Raw genomic sequence first — 18,554 nt, 5'->3', positions numbered from 1 at the left:
TTAATTTATTACCAGTCAAAGCTGTTTAAGTGAGATCAAGACAATATGGTATGGAAGATGTTGGATTATGAACCCCGTGGCTACCAACTTCCTGCTATGGTGCGTGTTCCAAGCTCAGCTCAGGTACACGATTCTCTGCCTTTCATGAACCATAAATGTTATATTGGATCTGTATTAAGAATTGATGACAATCCAGGGGATCTGCTCTACACAAAGAAAGAAATATGTGGATTTAATTTTCTTTTTACCTGTTTCAGGAGATCAGGAGAATTCGTCTATCTTCCCAATGTCAGCAAAGCAGCTGTAAGCTATGCGGAAAACAGGAAATCACTCAAAGGCTCAAAGCTAAACAGTTTGATGAAGTCCTGCTGCTCAAATGCGTAGCTGTGAAGTAGGGTGTTCTGGTCCTGTTTGATGATGTTGATCATAGGACATGTGCCGTCCTTACGGTAATTAACGGCGAACTCGCCTTTCTGCCACATTTCATTTTTAGCTATTATTTGAAAATCCATGATGGTGCACATGCTTCAAGTTCTACCTATAGAATTAACAGTACAATATTTTTGTTGTCATGAATAAGCAATACTATCAGTAGCCAGACAATATCTGATGCTGATCAATAAAAATATATAATTAGGAAGCCACCATAAGACACATTACTGAATCAGACTTGCTTTGCTTGCTGAGAATGGTTGAATATACTTACTGAATGGTTGATTTTAGTAGTTCAGGTCATGGTTTTCAATTTCAGTTAGATTTCAATGAAATTCACTGAATTTCATTAATTTTTGAGACTGTTGGCTTAACTTGCAACGGCTTCTCCATCGACCATTTGACTTGATTGTTTAATACATATTGAAGGTAACCGGGTTTGGAGTGACTGATCTGATCAAATGCAAAATACTCAACGTTGCATGTTTACTGTGGGCTTGGCAATTATTTACAATTGCACATAGCAATTCTGAAAATAGAAACGTTGCCGTAGCTGTCGTCCTCATCATCGGACGGCGATAGCTAGCCAGAAGCATCCAACATTCGTTTTTTAAAGAGGTGGATGGTTTCCTGATGCTCAGCTCCACCAACCACCATAGAAATTAGGACAATCTTGTATTCTCATCTGTTTCAGGACAATTATGGCCACACAATCTCTCTGTTTTTCTTTATCCATATATATAAAGATAGCTAGCTTCCCAAAGACAAACTACCAAGCACACATGCATCATATAGCACAACAACAGGTGCCAATTCTATTTGAATTAATATACTTGATATTTTAATAGGTGATATACCATCACATGCTTAATTATCCTATAGCTGCCTAGCTGGGAGCATATTAATTTTGACCGGAGATCAGTTGTCCGGCCGCTGATACGCGGTGGGCACCAGCACGAGCGGCGTCTTGAGGAGGGGGATGAGCTTGCCTTCCTCCTCCGTGCTCACTGCCGCCCCCTCCGGAAGCGCCCACTCAAAGCAGTACAACAGGTTGGCCAGCGTGAACTCCACCGTGGCCGTGCTCATAGACAGTGCAGGGCATATCCGCCGCCCCGCGCCAAATGGCGTTAGCTCGAAATGTGCACCCTTGAAGTCTATCTCGCTCGCCTCGAACCTCTCTGGCTTGAACTCCTCTGAGTCATCAGGCCAGCTTGCCGGGTCCCTGCCAATGGCCCACACGTTCACATAGATCCGCGTCTTGGCTGGCACGTCATAGCCGCCAATCTGGATGTCCTGCATGGCCTCCCTCGGCAGCAACATCGTCGCTGGCGGGTGCAGCCGTAGTGTCTCCTTCACCACCATCTTGAGGTAGCTCAGCTTGGCCAGGTCGTCCGGTCGCACCCTCTCGTTGCCGCCCGCCATGGCCCTGATCTCGTTTTGCACCTTCTTCAGTAGTCGCGGCTTCCGGACCAGCTCCGCCATTGCCCATAGGATCGTCACCGAGGCCGTGTCGGACCCACCAATGAACGTGCCCTGCATGGATCCATGCATGATGGTGAGTGACGTCAGTTAGTTGATCTTTTTTTCCTCGTCTAGGACAGGACAGGATGTAGAGGCAACTATATAACGTACAAAGATGATGCCCTTGACATGGTCTCTTGTGATGCTGAGGGTGCCACTGTTGTCCTTCCAAAGGCCGATGAGGCGGTCGACGAGGTCGCCGTTGTGAGGCTTGACGCGCTGAGGGTCGAGATGCTGCTCAATGATGATCTCGAAGAAGGTATCAAGCTGCTTGAAGATTCGTTCACGGCGAGCGGCGAGGCCGGTGATTCGGTCGACTAGGCGTCCGACAATGTTGGGGAAGTAGTCCTCGGCGGAAAAGCTGGCCTGCGCGTGTGTGGCCTCCTCGAGCACGTGCTCCAAGTTCTTGTGGTGTGGGAACTTGTCGCTGTTGTACATGTCGCCGAACCCTAGCATGCCGATGGTGCCGTCGGCCAGGCTGAAGATGTGCTCCTTGAGCGCTACCGGCTCTCCGGCCAAGCCGCTCAAAGTGCTCATCAGTTTCTCCACCTGATCACGAATACAATCCATAACTGCACGGTTTTCCGTGATCGATCGGTCACATTCATTCTAAATTTAACAGGAATGGTCGTACCTGATGCTCGCGTGCTTGCCATGCAGCCTTGGCGTGGCGCACGCCAAAGAGTTCGACCACGAGGAACTTGCGCATCTTCTGCCAGTAGGCACCGTACGGCGCGAACCCAACGTTGTTTTGGCCGTAGGACAGCTGTTTCATCCCTGGGGACACAGGCCGGGTGCAACAATCCTCGTCATGCGTCTTCATCACCTCCCGCGCTGCCTCAGCTGACGACACCACCACCGTTGGCACCGTGCCGAGCTGCAACTGCATCACCGGCCCGTGCTGCCGCGCCAAGTCCCGTAAGCTCTGGTGCGGCAGCGGACCTAGCTGGTGAAGGTTCCCCAGGATCGGCACCTGGGCTGGGCCCGGCGGCAACCTGAGCCCTTTGTTGCTCAGTCTCTTCGACAAGAACATGAGGGAGATGACTGGAAGGAGTGCTAAGAGGAGCTGCCATTGTATTTGTTGGGGTAGGGAGAAGAGCTCTGGGCTGAGCGCAGACATTACCATTCTCCGTTCTTTAGTGATGTTGCGCTGCTGCTTGTGTGGTCGAGGGCCGGCTTTTAAACTTTGAAGAGAAGCCTGGACTGTAGGGAGGAGGGGCACGTGTCAATGATAGTGTTTGAATAATGCTAGTGTGAATCGTACTTGGCGACCGAGTGCGTCTCAGATGTGTGGCAGGTGTTGAACCATCGGTGCCAACGTTTTGCGTCTAATTATTAATTAATATCTACAGTATCAAATATATGGAGTATGGAAGTATATTTTATGATGAATCTGATGGAACTAGTTTGATGTTGTACATGTTGATATATTTTTCTGCAGTGTCAAACTTAAAGAAGTTTGACTTGGGACGAATTAAAGCTAGAACTTCAAATAATTTGGGGCTGTCTTATGGTGTGTATCCTTGTGTTGGTAGGGAGCAACGTGTAACTGACCAAACCAACCACCTTGACAGCGCTGATTGGGACGTAAAGTTTCCTTTTATGTCATGTCTCATCATTGCCCAAATTTGATCCATGGAGCCCATTGCCATATTGGTCTTGCTGGCATGACATATACCTATCATTGCCAAATTTGATCCGTGGAGCCCATTGCCATATTGGTCCTGCTGACGTGAAACATATATACTTGCATCAATTCAAAGCATACATGGTGCTATTGGATCTTCTAAAGAAGAGAAACAACTTTCTTTTGACAGGAACATATATTTTACGTTTTGTCTCTTTACCTGGTGCACAGTAATTGCAATTGTTACTTGCTGTGAGATACCATTGTTGATTTTTTTGAAGCAAGGAATTTCTCCCTGATTTCCAATAATAGAACCAATATATCACCGGTGCTATGTCATACTTGTTCAGATATCACTATTGCTATACTGCTGATGCTGCAAGCGGGCATTAAGTATACAGATGGAGATTTAAGGCAGATACTAGATATTTCTTTAGTCATTTATTTTCATGTGCAAAGTTGCTGATTGGTTGACCCACATGCTTTGATAAGTAATCCATTTTGGTATTAGTATCTGATTAGACAAATGGTTCTGAATCGACCACGTCCCTTGCCCGAAAGACCACAGATATTTTCTACGTTGATTAAAGCATGCCATGCCATTGATTTTAATGCATGGTTGGCAAAATGATATCCGCCAGTGTGAACTATGCTCATTTCAAATGTAGGAATTATGTCTGCTGTAACTATTTAATTTCATTTGCAAATTTCCTCATTGTGCAGTCCTTGTTGAGATGGAATGATTACCTGATGGAATTATAACTTGAGTAATTTATACATATTCAAGGTCTACTTAAGTAGATACTTGAGCAAGATTAGTACTGGACAATATGAGTTATTTTTTATTTCTTGGGGTTGTTGGTTTGGTCCCTTCCATCCTGATCACCATTAGCCTTGTCGATGCTGCTAGGCGTAATTGTACTCCGTGCACTGGATGTTTGGATTAACAGTAATATGACTTGATTAGGAAGAGAACTTGTTGCTACAAACTGATGAGATTCAGTAAGGTATGGGCTGTCTTATCTAACAATGTGATTGTGTTGCTCAGAGGCCGGTTGGGCAGCACATCGATGTATGCGTGGAGGATTAGAGGGTGAACCACTTGAATATGAAGGATGTTCAGGAAGCGCTCCATGTGAAGCTCATTGGTGCAAAAGATTGGGAAGTTTGCAGAAGGTATTGGATATATACAGATGAAGTATGTGTGTGTTCAGATATTTTTGTGTAACTGTACCTGTTATATTGAACCACTGTTTATTGTGTTTTCGGTTTTGTTACAGTGCTCCTCAACTTGCAGATTCCAGCAAACAACATAGTGGGATCACTTGTCAAGTCTGCCATCACAGTGCTAATTTACAGGTACGAATGGATAAAAAGATTCAGAGAGTAGCTCTTTTCTTGTGAGCATCATAAAGGTCAGGAATATCTTGGTAGAAAACAAAAAGACTAGAAAACTGAATCTAAGGACCAGGCCTAAACCTCTGTACTTTACTGCCTTTAACATGGTATAAAATACCTGAACTGAATTTGTCGGGTCTCTGAAATTATAGGAAACAGTAAAGCTCAAGAATCTGGTGTTTAACCCTATTGGGTTGCTTGTAGAAAATGAATAAAAGGGGTGGAAAAGTAAATCTGTGGAGCTGGCACTTCACATAAGGTTTTAGAGCATTGTACTTTGCCGCCCTTATCATGATACAAATTTGGTATCTGTACCTTTCTTTTGGAGAGTCCTCTGAACTTCAGTGAACCATAAAGTTCAGGCAGAACTGTCGTAACATGTAGCCTCTGTTTCCTCACTAATTTAGCTACTAGTTGAAAATCTATGATGGTGCACACGCTTCAAGTTCCAGACGTAGAATTACCAGCACAAATATCTTTTGTTGTGATGAATAAACACTACAATATTAGTAGCGAGACACTATCTGTTACTGACGAATCAAAATTTAGAAAGCTACCATAAGACACATTAATGAGGTCAGACCATTCAAGGAGATCGGACTTGTAAGCTTGAGCGCACTGAAACATGAATTTCAGTTCATAACAGGCTTCAGTAACCTGTCTTTAAGCTGAGATTTCCTGTGCAGTCACCTAAACTAGATAACTTATACTACTTAACACTAGAATGTGAAGCCCGTCTTGAAGCTCATCTTCGAGACAGGTTATCTGCGTTGCTTCAGCGTTGCCAAACAGCTAGTTGGATCGCCAGCGGAGAGCTTGGCGCAGTGGCTATCGACGGTAGATCTGACAGGGCAGCAAGGTCCGTCAACAGTCAAAGTGATACTGTACTGGCCAAGTGTTGTCTGGGCTCAGTGTTTTTAGAAGACTATGCAATAACTGTTGGATTAATCTTGACTGGATGGCCGAGTAAGTGACCGCTGGAGAGACCAATGCACCGCATCCCCCCTCTTAGACGGTGGCACCTGTCCACACTAGTCGGAAAGCATATTAGCCTTACTGAATCTGACTTGCTTTACTTGATGAGAATCGTTTATTTTATGTATCTCCTCACACACACACACAACTATATCTTGCAGGAGGATGCATTGATTTAGTAGTTCAGGACTGTCATGTATTAGACTGTTACTTTGACTGACTTGACTGCTTACTAATTGGCAGATGCGGAGAGTTGGAACGTCCAATCAGATCATCAAATTCAGAATACCTGAGCATGGATTGTTACTGTGGGCTTGGCCATGTACAAGTTCATAGCAGGTGCTTAACTCTGATGTTGAAGGTTTAGTGTTGGTACTACTCATGAGGTAACAAGAACATAATAAATTTGAATCTTCTGTACAGGGAAATGATTTTTTTAGCACATACTATTAAACTGCTACTTCCTCTATTCGTAAATATAAGATGTTTCAACTTCTTCTGAATCGGATGTATATAGACACGTTTTAGTGTGTTTGCTCACTCAGTTCAGTCCGTATATAGTCCATATTAAAATATCAAAAGATCTTATATTTGTGAACGGAGGGAGTATTTATTAAGCCAACAATATAGAAACATACATATGGTTTGATGGCCTTACAGGTGGAGAACGAACGTTTGGTGATCGAGCTCATTGGAGCTCAAATTTTTTCAAGACTTCCAAATTCAAACTTTTCGGTTTCAATAAAATCTGAAAAATATTGTGCAAGTAAGCAAGGATGTTATGTGTATGTGTGTAAATGTTTAGGATGAGATATCTTGAAATACGATCTGTATAAAAAAGACAAATTCATGGCCTAGGAGGACGAATAGTATCATGTGTTAAAATGCCTGAGATTTTTTTTTCACAGGCCTCAATTTAATGTATTTTGCCCTGAAAATTTACACACATGGGTGTTATGCATTCATCTATCTTTGTAATTTTTTTCAAACTTTTTTGAAATGTAAAAGTATGAATTTTGAATTTTTCATTTGGAGGCCTCCATGGAGCTCGGCCTACAGAAGAAATTTCCGTTATAGGTGTCCTTATATAGCTTGTTCCGGAAGATCTGCCTCAGCAGAAGTGGTTACTAGTTACTACGCATCACATGCTTATATCTTATACGCGTCCTAAAGATTACTTTGCCATACTCATGGGTTTTTTTAGTTGTATTATGACACATCATTCTAGGATTGAACTTCTGGAAAACTATTAATAATGCTTGCAATTAACATGGCCTGCTGGTACTAGTCACACTGTATCAGTTTCACACAACTTCCACAAACACCAGCAGAAATAGATCTGTTCAAGCTCTACCAGGTTTGATGCAAAGTATGGAACTTACTCTTGGCTTCGTCTCTACAGTGATGGAAGCACTTCACCACAATTTTGGGATTCTGATAATATTTATTACAAATTCAGAAGTACTATTGAGAAAGCATAACCATAATACAAATTGATGAGGTCAAACCATGCTAAGAAGATCATGCTTGTATTTTTTACCCAGCCTAATTTTGAGCCTCCAAACAGGCCATTTGCCTAGTAGCTTAGTGACAATGGGCAACGCAGCTACCATAACACAAATCGCAATGGCCAGCCAGTGGAGACGTGGAGCCAGCACCGTGTATAAACCAGTTGAGAAAGCCGTAGTTGTTGCCGCATATGCAATCCACATGAGCTTCTTAGTGAAGTATCTGTAATGAGTCAAGAATTCGTAATCTTCCCACCTTGCCATGATGCATATGAAGGCCACAGAAAATGAGAAGCACATTGCTAAGGTGTCAGATATCAAGAATGCTATAAATGCAACCTTCCGAGACATGACAGGAAGCCCCTCTCTTTCAGGAGCACTGCTGTATCCTCCAGGCAGAGTGAAAGCAGCGGCAAAGGTGATTGTCGTAATGAGGATCGCCACTAATGAGGTGTTGGTTGTGTATGTTTTAGTTAGTGACTTCACATTCTTCCTTGATTCATAAATTGCCAGTTGCCTGGCCTCCACGTAGAGGTTATGAAGAGCGGTAGCATCTTGTCGATCAGCTTCCGACATACGCATGATTACTTCGTTCTGCATAAATGGCATAAATTCTAGAGATAAGGTACACACACAAAGCTCACAGTGTAACAATAAAGTTTAGCTGTTCCACCATGTGAATAAAGTGTGGTCTGACAAACTATAGCCATTTGTATTTAAATTAAGCCATTAAACAATTCAAGAGGAGGGTATATATTATGAATTTATGATACTGAATTTTCCCGTAACTTTTTCATCGAAGAGAAAATTCGGAAATACCTTAAACTCACACATTTCTCACCTGTTAGAGTTATAATATAAGTCATGTACCCCTTTGTATTTCCGAGTTACAGTTGACGGATTTCCTGACGAAGGCCCAGACTAGAGCACAACATGGCTTTTATCTCTCCAAACTCAGTATTGTTCATCCACCATGAGTTTGGGGGGGGGGGGGGGGGTTAGAGTTATAATATAAGTCATGTACCCCTTTGTATTTATCCCATTGTATAAGGGGTTTGCTGCATTTGTTCCGCACCTGTACATGTATATATATCGGCCTATGGCCTCATGAAAATACACGTTGCTTATTCCTAACATCACCCACCTACCTCAAGTCATTTAGGTGTTTTCTACTGCTGACCAAAGCTAGCACCATTGTCGGCGAGTCCTGAGCTATCCCTTAGTTTCATGGATGGTTTTATCATTAATTACTTGCAGAACATAAGAAAGAGGTACACCCCACAAAAAGTACTTTCTTATTTGTAACAGTTTTATACGTTTCAATATATTTAATTACATACGTACCCAGTTCAAAGTCTTGGCACTATGCATGTTGTGCGACAGTTCCCGAACTGCTGAACCAGAAATATTGTCAATCACTGTCTTGTCTATATCCTTGCAGGACAGTAAAGCAGCAACCATCTTAGGATTGCACTTCTGGACTGCATGATGTAGAGCGGTTTTTCCATCGATGTCTTGCATGTTGATGACTTTTCGGAGTTGTTTCTTCTTCAGGATAAATTGGACGAAGTTCATATCATCTTTCTGTACAGCTTCATGAAGGCATGTAAAGAGATTTCCGCGTGTATTGTGATAAAGAGCATCTGGACAATGCTCAAGCAGCTCTGTGGCAACCTTAACATGACCTCGAGACGCGGCAACGCAAAGGAGCGCATTACCTTGTTTGCTTATTTCGTATCCTAAAGAAGAATCATGTTCCAGCAATACTCGTAGTACTCCAACCTTGGTATAAATCACAGCCAGCATTGTTGGAGTATTCCCAGCCTTGTCAGCCTCTCTGGCTAACGCAGGTCGTTTCTCCATAATTTCTTTAGCAACATCTGGAAACAAATCAAAACATGAACGATGGTTAATGATTTGTAATGGTTACATATACAATACTATTAGATCGTGGTCAACTACACTAGCTTTGGGTAATTCTCCTTGGAGCTGGTTTTTGGTAAATACTGTAAATACTACTCCACAGATGAATCTCACCTTCATTTCCATTTCTAGCTGCAGCATGCAGAGCATTGCGGCTATTCTTTCCCTCATGAGAAGAATAAGGAATTTCCAGTAGCTTCTTGAAAACTTGCTGAAAATTTCTCATCACGGCGATAAACATTGGTGACTCGTTGAAATTGGTCATTGCTTGCGACAGCACGGGCTCTTTTGCTATCAACTCCAGCGCAAGATCCTTATGGCCATTGCGAATGGCATGGTGCAGTGCATTAAATCCATACATGTCTTGTTGTAAGATCGCCTGCCTCAATTCTAGCTGATGGCAGCATCCTAGTAAAAAAGAAGCCAGTGAAACATGGCCAAGTGTAACGGCTGTGATAAGTGCAGTCTCCCCCTCAAAATTGACCTTTGCGAGGAGAGATTCATAATTGACATTTGAGAGGAGAGACTTCTCCTGTTGCAGGAAGTCCTCGCAGAAGCCCCGGTGATCATGGATGGAGGCTATATGGAGGCAATTGTTCCCCTGTGGAGTTGTTCCAAGTAGAATGCTTGGATTCTGTGCAGCCAACTGCCTCATTGATGTGGAATCACCAGTGCTGGCTGCGTTCAGAAGACGCTTGTCCATGTATGCCTGTCTTCCTCCCGGTGAGCTAGTTCTTGGTGTATTGGCTGCCATGCATCTATCAATTGATTGACTTCACTGCAGGAAAAAACTGGTGGTTATATATATGTGTATACTTTATAGTGCTATACTTTTCTTTCCGAAGATATGATGATCTGCTTTTCTCTGCAGGTACATCTTGACAGAAACAGTCCAAGTGGAATCAGCAGGATCTGATTCACAGATTGAACAATACTCTAGTATATTCTTGATAGACGGAATTTTTGAAATTCAGTGACATATATTTCTTAGATTTATGAAACTTGAGTTGTCACTTTCATTGCATATCCTACCTATGGCATGGGAAATAATATTCATAGCTGTACTCTTTGTGGTGAGTAGCAGGGGGAGTGGTAGCTGACTAATTGAACGAGTTCTAGCTAGGATAGCGACCAAACGCGTGCCACTAAAATAAGAGCAAGTAAAAATAACTGACATTAGGCTGAGTGAAAAAATCAGGCTAACAATGGAAGAAACGAGCCAACTGTAGCCCAAAACAAGAGAAGCTTAGAGCACAATGTTCCTGGTTAAATAGCACGTACCTCGCAAAATAGCAGAGATTGCGTATGTAGTAGTCGCGCAATGAAGAGTGCAGCTTGTACACTGATGGCAAGAGAACTTAAAGATGCTGGAGGTCAGGGCAGCATCTCAATCATTCAGCTAATTTAGGTATCTAAGCTTTTAGGATTAGCCATGTGATGGAGAACCTTTGATAAAGTTTTTGAAACGGGGAGCCAGGTTTAACAAAGTAGGATTATCCATACCCTTATAACAATAAAAAATATATATCATCCATAACCTTTCAGTATTAGGCATGTGATGGAGCTAACCTTTAGGATTGATTAAGTAGCACACAAGATGCATGCCTGCCTAAAATAGATTACTGTTTCATACTGTCAACTTTAGTACGTACGTGCTTGCCGGGCATGTTCGCAATATCTGTTCTCTGATAAATTATATTAGATCAGTCCTCGCGCACAACTAGTTCTGGGAGGATGGGCTTTGATATAGTAATTTACAGCAGCTTGTCCATCATATATCTGACTTTATAGGTTACTAATTTACTATGTACTACTTACTGGAAGACACCGGAGTTGGAATGATGGATCATATCAAACGTAGTATCATAACTGAATCTTCTGTACGCAGGATGATATTTTTAGTCTGTAATTTTAGCCTCCAGAAACTTCAGTTCAGATAAAATTCTTCCAGAATAACTGCCCTAGTAGAAGTGCTTACTATCAGGTTTACATCTGTCCAACATATTACTTTACCGCTTGTTTTTTGGTTGTATCTTTGAGACTGAACTTCAGGATCCAACCTTTCTGAAGAATTACTTGGTTTGCATACCATAACCGTGCCTTTGGTCTTGCTTTGCTGTATCCTGTGCCATGGACTTCCACATACCCTGACAGAAGAGGGCATGGACTTCCACATATCAGAAGGCTTTCAAAGCTATATCAAACGCATCATATTTGAATCCTTTGTACAGGAAGATGATATTTTTCGTCTATAATATTCAACTACTACTGTATTTGTTTAGCCTCCAGGAACTGCAGTTCAGGTAAACTTGTTCTGAAAGAACTGCCCTAGTAGAAGTGCTTATTATCGGATTCATAGTAGTCTAACAGATTACTTTCCCTCTTGGTGTTCGTTTGTATTATGACTTATGAGACTGAACTGAAGGATCCAACTATGTAAAACTATCAATAAGTATCCAGATACTATAACCGCGACCGGTTATACTTTGTTGTATCAGGTGCCAATGGACTTCCACAAACCCTGACAGAAGAAAGGCATGTTCATATGGCCAAGCCTTAGAGGCTAGAGCTCTATCAAGATTTCCTGGGTTCTTCGGTATTTTCTCCTCCAAATGGAATGACCTCATCCACCCAGAGCTTGCAATTTTCTGTTGGATGGAAATACCATTTTGTCCCCTCTGCTTTTGAATTATTACCGCAACGGCATGATGCTTATATCAAATAAGGTGCATGATCTTGTTATAGCAAAATAAACAAATTTGCATGATAGATTGATGAGTGAATGGTTGCTGTATCTTGGGAATGGTCAGGTTGATCTGCTACCATCATACCGATCTACTATTTTTTGGGCACCCTGCCCTAGCAAACCAAGATAAGTCGTTTGGTTGCAAGACATGTACCAATATTCATTGTCTATGGTTTCTACATCCTTACTCATTGTCGTATGTTGGGAATTTGTATCTCTGGAGAAACTGTATCAACATCCGATTTGTATATCTGGAGATTCATGGTTGGTAATGTTAAAACATTGTTGAGTTTTTGTCATATACTCTTTTCGTGGTGACATCTTTTGGTATGGTTCCCACATAATGCAACATTCATCTTTCAAATGTTAATAAACCATTGCCATGGACCCTGGCCATTGCGATTGTAGATGGCAGGGTTGCGACATTTTCTTTCTACTATGACCTTAAGGAAGTAGTAGCAGTAGCTTAACACAGTTAAGACCCCTAAGGGCCTCTTTGATTCGTAGGATTTTCAAAACGCAGGAATAGGAAAAATAGAAGATTGAAGTGGCATGTCCATTTGAACCCTATAGGATTAGTAAGGAGTGTTTGATGCCACAAGAAAAACAAAGGAATTGTAAAAAGAAGTTGGAGTGGATGTTAGATTTCCTATGAAATTGTAGTACAAAAGATTCCATAGGAAAAATTCCTATGGGATTCAATCCTATGATTCAAAGGACCAACATAGGAAATAATCCTAAGGGTTTCAATCCTCCAAAAATCCTATAGAATTCCTTTATATCAAAGGAGCCCTAAAATCTTTAGTTGTGAACATAATGACCCATAGCACTAACAGAACAGAAGATGGTTTGGTTTGACACGCACATCCATCCATTGCACTAGCAAAAGTCGGCGACGGGGGCATGCATGCGATACTACTACTCCCTCCGTTCCTAAATATAAGTCTTTCTGGAGGTTCAACTAGTGGACTACATACGGATGTATAGACATACCTTAGAGTATAGATTCACTCATTTTGTTCCGTATATAGACCCCTAATGAAATCTTTTAAAAGACTTATATTTAGGAACGGAGGGAGTAGTAACCTTTGTTGCTGATTTCCCCGTGTGGGATGACAATTGGCAGGAACATCTTCACCAACACGCTCACCCTCGGATCATCTTTGCCACAATAGATCACCGTCCTTTCGATGCAAGGATAGCCACTTGTTAGAATATATCGAGGCGTACTGTCGATCATCCTAGGACCAAGCAATCACACGAATACGACACCGAGATTTGTTAACGAGATTCACCGATATGGCTACATCTTCGGGGTCTGACTACGGGTGCTCCTCCCTGTGGCACCGTCACAATACTGCACCCTGGTCGTCCTGGGCGCCGACATACGTCACCGGCTTCCTCTGCATGCCTTGCTATTATGTTGGCATAATTTATATTGTGTGTCTAGTCCCGCTATATATGAGAGACCTAGGATATAAGTGTCCTATTTGAACATGACTTCATATCCTATTTAAACACAATACAACTACAAGTCCAATTATAACCTACCCTATACACTATATTCGACACAACTCTAACAAATTCCACCTTGGCAAATATTCTCACCACTTTATATTCGTCCATGCGTCAAGCTTCCATGTACATTGGACTCGAGCTTACCCCATGAGAACCTCTGCCGCTTCAAAGACTCCATGTGACTCCACCCGCAACTTGTAACCCCTTCTTTTTCTTGACCACAGTGAACGCTCGAGCGAAATTAAGTTCCACATTACTCTTGTTTGCGCTCTCAACTTCCATAATTTCCAAAAACATCACACATTTATCACTGACCCGCGTGAAAGTGAATAACTCACATATTGGGTGCCACACATAAGAGTTAATTAGCTGAACTTAACATCACCGCTCTTCCTTGACCGCCTGTCTGAAACTTGAAGTAATTTCACCAATGCTTGTAGTCATCTCGAGTAAAATTCGCAGCTGTCTCACCACATGTATAAGCACCAGAGTCCTGGCCCATCACAATGTCACGTGCGTATGACACGCCTCGCCACTATTATCGCGTCGAACCTCCACTGTCCGGATCGAGTCTCAAGGGTCGCAAACCCACACCACTCAACCCCCACTGCAGAGTACCATCGATCATTACCGATCGATGACGAACCATGTGACACTCGCTTTCCCCCCGCTAAATAGGCTTCGATTCTCTGGATCAGTTCACCTTCAACAGAACTCCATGGTGGATGATCAGTTCACCCTTGCCCCGTGGACTTCAAGCTCACATGTGCACCGTCTTGAATCAACCCCGCCACATAGTCTTGTCGAAGCCACACAAGCCTCAGGCTTGTGCCACGTGTTTCCATGCCCAAAAGTTGGTCACCACGAACATCAGCTCCTATGTTGTCGTCGTTGATTCCACCACCGTCTTCTCTTCTATACCAATTGACTCACGTCGATCCATCAGACTAGCTAGTCCGACCCAGCCGACCTTGTTCGAATAGATGACACGCTCGATGCTCCCAGAACATGTTCCACAAATTGTCATCCATCACATGATAATTCCATCTTAGCTGGCATGACTTCCCGCAACGTCTTCAAGCATCTCTGTTGTGTAACATTTTTTTTCACATGTGTCTTCCATAACCCAAGGATTTCAGTCCCGTCGAACTTCTCCACCTCGAACCTGGTACCCGATGGCATCATGGTTCTTTGTATGGCTGATTGTGTAAAAAAATAGCTGAGTTATCCCGGCGACACCTTCGTGCACTAGTAGCAATCCATCAAATAAATTGGCCTTCCATATGGTCTACTCATAGGCACAAATCTGGATGCTTAGTGCTAATTGCTTTGCCAAAGCATGATGCTTTACGATGTATTTATTAATTACTCCCTCTGTTTTTAAATATTTCACTAAAATATTATTTATAGATGTATATAGACATATTTTAAAGTGTAGATTTATTCATTTTGCTCCGTATATAGTCTCTTAGTGAAATATCTAAAAAGACTCATATCTCCCTTAATAATAAAGCGCGCAACGCTTCTGCCGTCCGTCATGATGTTTTTACAAAAAAGCCCCTGACGTTTTGTGTATTTAACCCGCACTCCCTTTTTAAGTTGAAAAACGAAAAACGGTCCGTTGTAATTTGGTATATATAAAGTCCCGCCTCAATTTCATCACAGTATTGGACGTAGCTCAGTGGCAGACGCTCCGACGCCTTACTGCACCACTAGCAGGAGACCTGAGTTCGACTCCGGCACTTGCCTTGTTTTTTTATTGCTTCATTTTCAAACATTCATATCTTTTAAATCCTAACTCCAAATCTAACATGTTATATAAAAATCGCTCAGAAAAAAGTGAAGATTTCAAATATGCTATTATTTTGCATGTTACTTTCTACAATAAAGCTTATTGTGCAATATTAATTAATACCTTTTTTGTGTGTAAATTCAAATGCTTTTTAAAACATTCATATCTTTCAAATCCTAACTCCAAATGTAACATGTTATATATGAAAATCATTCAGAAAAAAGTGAAGATTTCAAATATGCTATTATTTTGCATGTTACTTTCTACAATAAAGCTTATTGTGCAATATTAATTAATACCTTCTCTATATTGGTTATTTTGGAAATGCCTATTACACATGTTTCTTGTCCCATTTAACTTGAGTAGATATAACAGTTTAATGCTCTCATAAAAGATAGAGTTGACACTATAGCGGATGTTGATTCCTACTAGCTACCATATGTACATAGTCATCGTATTTTCCATCATGCACAATAGCCAATGAATATACGATGATGTATACTAAATTGTTGATACGAGGTTTAGGTAAACAAGTGAATTAATGTTGACCTTCATATTTATTTAAATCATGCCCATAAAGATTTTTAGAAACAAATTGAGTACACTAAAAAATATCATGCAGTCATTACATTTTTATGTAACACTATTTATCATGTTGTTTATTGTCAAAGAATTTAGAAACATCGTCCAATATGTATAGGGGTGATTTTTTTCCGTTGCAACGCATGGGCATGTTTGCTATATCTTTACCTATTAATAAAGCATTTATTGTTTCTGTGGTACGTCATGAAAATTGCCCCTGAAGTTTGCATAAATTACCCACCATGCCACCGGTAAGTAATAGAAAACGTTTCACAAAGCGAAAAATCTCGGACTCGGCTGGCCCATGTAAAAACCTCCTATATTACGCTCTGCACCCTGGGAGAATATCCAGCACACCGTATGGGCCGGCCCATGCACAGGCGCCAGTTTTTTTAGTTCAATCCTCCAATATAAAAAAATATGTTCGTCTTTTCTAGAATTGGTCGCCAATTCAAAAATATATATTTAAACCCGTTTGAAATATGAAAAATATTCACAGGCGCTAGTTTTTTTAGTTCCATTTATTTATTTATCTTCAGTTCCATTTTATTTTTCTATTTTAAATAATTTAGAAGTTCAAATAAACTTTAAACTTTTAATAAACTTAAAATTTGAAATCAACATATTTTAAAAAATAAAATGTTTGTGACTTCAAAAACTGCTCGCATATACAATAAAATGTTTGCAAGTTTGAATTTTGTTTTGTAAAATAAGAAAAGTCCATGATTTCAAATCAAACTCCATGTATTAAAAATTGTTAAAAGCATTTAACAAAATGCTTTCTAATTCAAAATATGTTAATACATTTAGAAAATGTCCTAAAATTTTAAAAATAGCTAATGCCTGTTTTGATAGTTTCTTTTTTTATTTAAATTTTTTCCGTTCCATTTTTGTTTACTTCTAATGTAAATAATTTAGAATTACAAAAACATTTGCATATTAAAAATAAGAATTTTGAATTAAAATATTGACAAAAACATAAAATGTTTGTGGATTCAAAAAAGACGCGGGGTTTTTATATTTTTTTGTGCAAATTCCAAAACAATGTCCGTGAATATAATAAATATATTACTGACTTATAAAAATGTTTGTTTATTCAGAAAAACTTCATGCGTTTAAAAAATGTTTGTGAATTTAAAGTAAAATCCTCCAACATAAAAAATTATGTTCGTCTTTTCTAGAATTGGTCGCCAATTCAAAAAAATATATTTCAACCCATTTGAAATATAAAAAATATTCATGATTTTTAGTAAATGTTTGTAAATTGTAAAAAATGTTCTCGATTGTAAAAATGTTCTCTTATTTGTAAAATTGTTCATTAAAGATCTAATGTATGTAATTAAATATTAATGCTTCTAAGTCTTCGTGAAAATATACCCGTATGATTTTTGAAAAATTAACTGTTGGATGGATCGGATTATTATTGTATGTTTTCTAAAAAAATTCTTGAAATTAAGAATAATTCTTTGAGTTACCAAGATTTTTGACAACCATGATATTTTTTTTTTGAAAATGTAAAGATTGCTTCAACTTGTGAATAAATTTTAAAAAAGAAAAAATTTATTGCATTTGTGTACAAAATTTCAAATCAAGCGATGATGTGTGAACATAATGTGGTCATCATCATTGAAGATTATGTTTTTTTTCTCTCGTTGCAACGCACCGATCATTTTGCTAGTTTAATAACGAAGGGAGTACCTATCAATGGACTTTTTCTTCCATCAATTGTGCGTCTCTGTGCCGTACGAGGACTGGGTCCTTCTTTTGTTTCCAAGAATAAAACAAATCTCACGTGCATCGATCGCATCGCTGCAGACCGTGTGTTTTGCCTTGGGCTAACACCTCCAAGCCTTTGGGCCATGCTGCTGACCGCTCGCTCATACACACTGCTTTAGGGTGGATTGCGCGTGCGCCGCCGTCAAGCACCATCGATCGATCTGATTGATCTCGCCAACATGGTCTCGAACACACCACACCCTGCTGTACACAATCTTCTGCCACCTGATTGTTTTTTTCCCATCACATCGAGAACCACGCCGATAGCCGGCTGCATCTCAGACTCGATCCTTTCCGTAAATCAACGATCGCAGCCTCGAAACTCAACCTAGCTCATGATACCATTTGTTAAAATAAACTCAAAGTACATCGTCGATCATCAAGGATCAAGCAATCACACGAGCACGACACTGAAATTTGTTAACAAAGTTCACCGATATGGCTATATCCACAGGGCCTGATTACGGGCGCTCCTCCCCATGACACCGTTACAATACTGCATCCTGATCATTCTGGGCACCGACAGACGACATCGGCTCCTCTTGCATGTCTGTGTTATTATGTTGGCATAGGTTACATTGTTTGTCTAGCACCATTATATATGAGAGGTCTAGGATACAAGTGTCCTATTTGGACGTGACTCATATCCTATCTAAACACAATACAACTACAAATCCAACTGTAACCTGCCTTGTACACTATATTCAACATAACTCTAACACCGCCCGACGACGGTATCTCCCTCCTTGACGGATT

The 18,554-nt window shown here is 40.7% G+C and overlaps 2 protein-coding genes and 2 long non-coding RNA genes across 5 annotated transcripts; 2 read left to right on the top strand and 2 right to left on the bottom strand.

The window, feature by feature from the left end:
• Window positions 1-951: 951 nt before the first annotated feature.
• Window positions 952-3,276, bottom strand: LOC123445696 (4-hydroxyphenylacetaldehyde oxime monooxygenase-like). The gene is made up of 3 exons (XM_045122720.1): window positions 2,588-3,276; window positions 2,065-2,502; window positions 952-1,965 (listed from the first exon to the last, which is right to left on the bottom strand). The coding sequence occupies exons 1-3, from the start codon at window positions 3,077-3,079 to the stop codon at window positions 1,351-1,353; spliced, it is 1,545 nt and encodes a 514-aa protein (XP_044978655.1). The 5' UTR covers window positions 3,080-3,276; the 3' UTR covers window positions 952-1,350.
• A 3,022-nt stretch (window positions 3,277-6,298) lies between these two features.
• Window positions 6,299-10,739, bottom strand: LOC123445695 (ankyrin repeat-containing protein ITN1-like). Of its 2 annotated transcripts, XM_045122719.1 has the most exons (4): window positions 10,666-10,739; window positions 9,499-10,162; window positions 8,806-9,341; window positions 6,299-8,055 (listed from the first exon to the last, which is right to left on the bottom strand). In XM_045122719.1, the coding sequence occupies exons 2-4, from the start codon at window positions 10,136-10,138 to the stop codon at window positions 7,456-7,458; spliced, it is 1,776 nt and encodes a 591-aa protein (XP_044978654.1). In that variant the 5' UTR covers window positions 10,139-10,162; window positions 10,666-10,739; the 3' UTR covers window positions 6,299-7,455. The 2 variants fall into 2 exon arrangements, with proteins under 2 accessions (XP_044978654.1, XP_044978653.1); XM_045122718.1 differs by lacking the exon at window positions 10,666-10,739 and having other exon boundaries at window positions 9,499-10,262.
• LOC123445698 lies at window positions 9,249-9,549 on the top strand. Its single transcript, XR_006631142.1, has 2 exons — window positions 9,249-9,434; window positions 9,517-9,549. It is a non-coding gene; the product is annotated as an uncharacterized LOC123445698 (long non-coding RNA).
• Window positions 9,999-12,153, top strand: LOC123445697. The gene is made up of 3 exons (XR_006631141.1): window positions 9,999-10,087; window positions 10,256-11,687; window positions 11,883-12,153. It is a non-coding gene; the product is annotated as an uncharacterized LOC123445697 (long non-coding RNA).
• The last annotated feature ends 6,401 nt before the right edge of the window (window positions 12,154-18,554 follow it).

This window comes from Hordeum vulgare, chromosome 3H (assembly GCF_904849725.1).
Source record: "Hordeum vulgare subsp. vulgare chromosome 3H, MorexV3_pseudomolecules_assembly, whole genome shotgun sequence".
Classification (NCBI taxonomy): Eukaryota; Viridiplantae; Streptophyta; class Magnoliopsida; order Poales; family Poaceae; genus Hordeum; species Hordeum vulgare.
Note: the sequence above shows the minus strand (reverse complement) of the source record. Positions and strands in the feature narration are given on the sequence as shown.

Excerpts from the sequence above, each read along its gene's own strand:
- LOC123445696 (XM_045122720.1), bottom strand. The coding sequence starts at position 3,079 with ATGGTAATGTCTGCGCTCAGCCCAGAGCTCTTCTCCCTACCCCAACAA. Across the intron at positions 2,503-2,587 it reads GGCAAGCACGCGAGCATCAG|GTGGAGAAACTGATGAGCAC; the intron begins GTACGACCATTC and ends ATTCGTGATCAG. Across the intron at positions 1,966-2,064 it reads ATGTCAAGGGCATCATCTTT|GGCACGTTCATTGGTGGGTC; the intron begins GTACGTTATATA and ends GGATCCATGCAG.
- LOC123445695 (XM_045122719.1), bottom strand. The coding sequence starts at position 10,138 with ATGGCAGCCAATACACCAAGAACTAGCTCACCGGGAGGAAGACAGGCA. Across the intron at positions 9,342-9,498 it reads AGCTAGAAATGGAAATGAAG|ATGTTGCTAAAGAAATTATG; the intron begins GTGAGATTCATC and ends ATTTGTTTCCAG. Across the intron at positions 8,056-8,805 it reads GTGCCAAGACTTTGAACTGG|AACGAAGTAATCATGCGTAT; the intron begins GTACGTATGTAA and ends CCATTTATGCAG.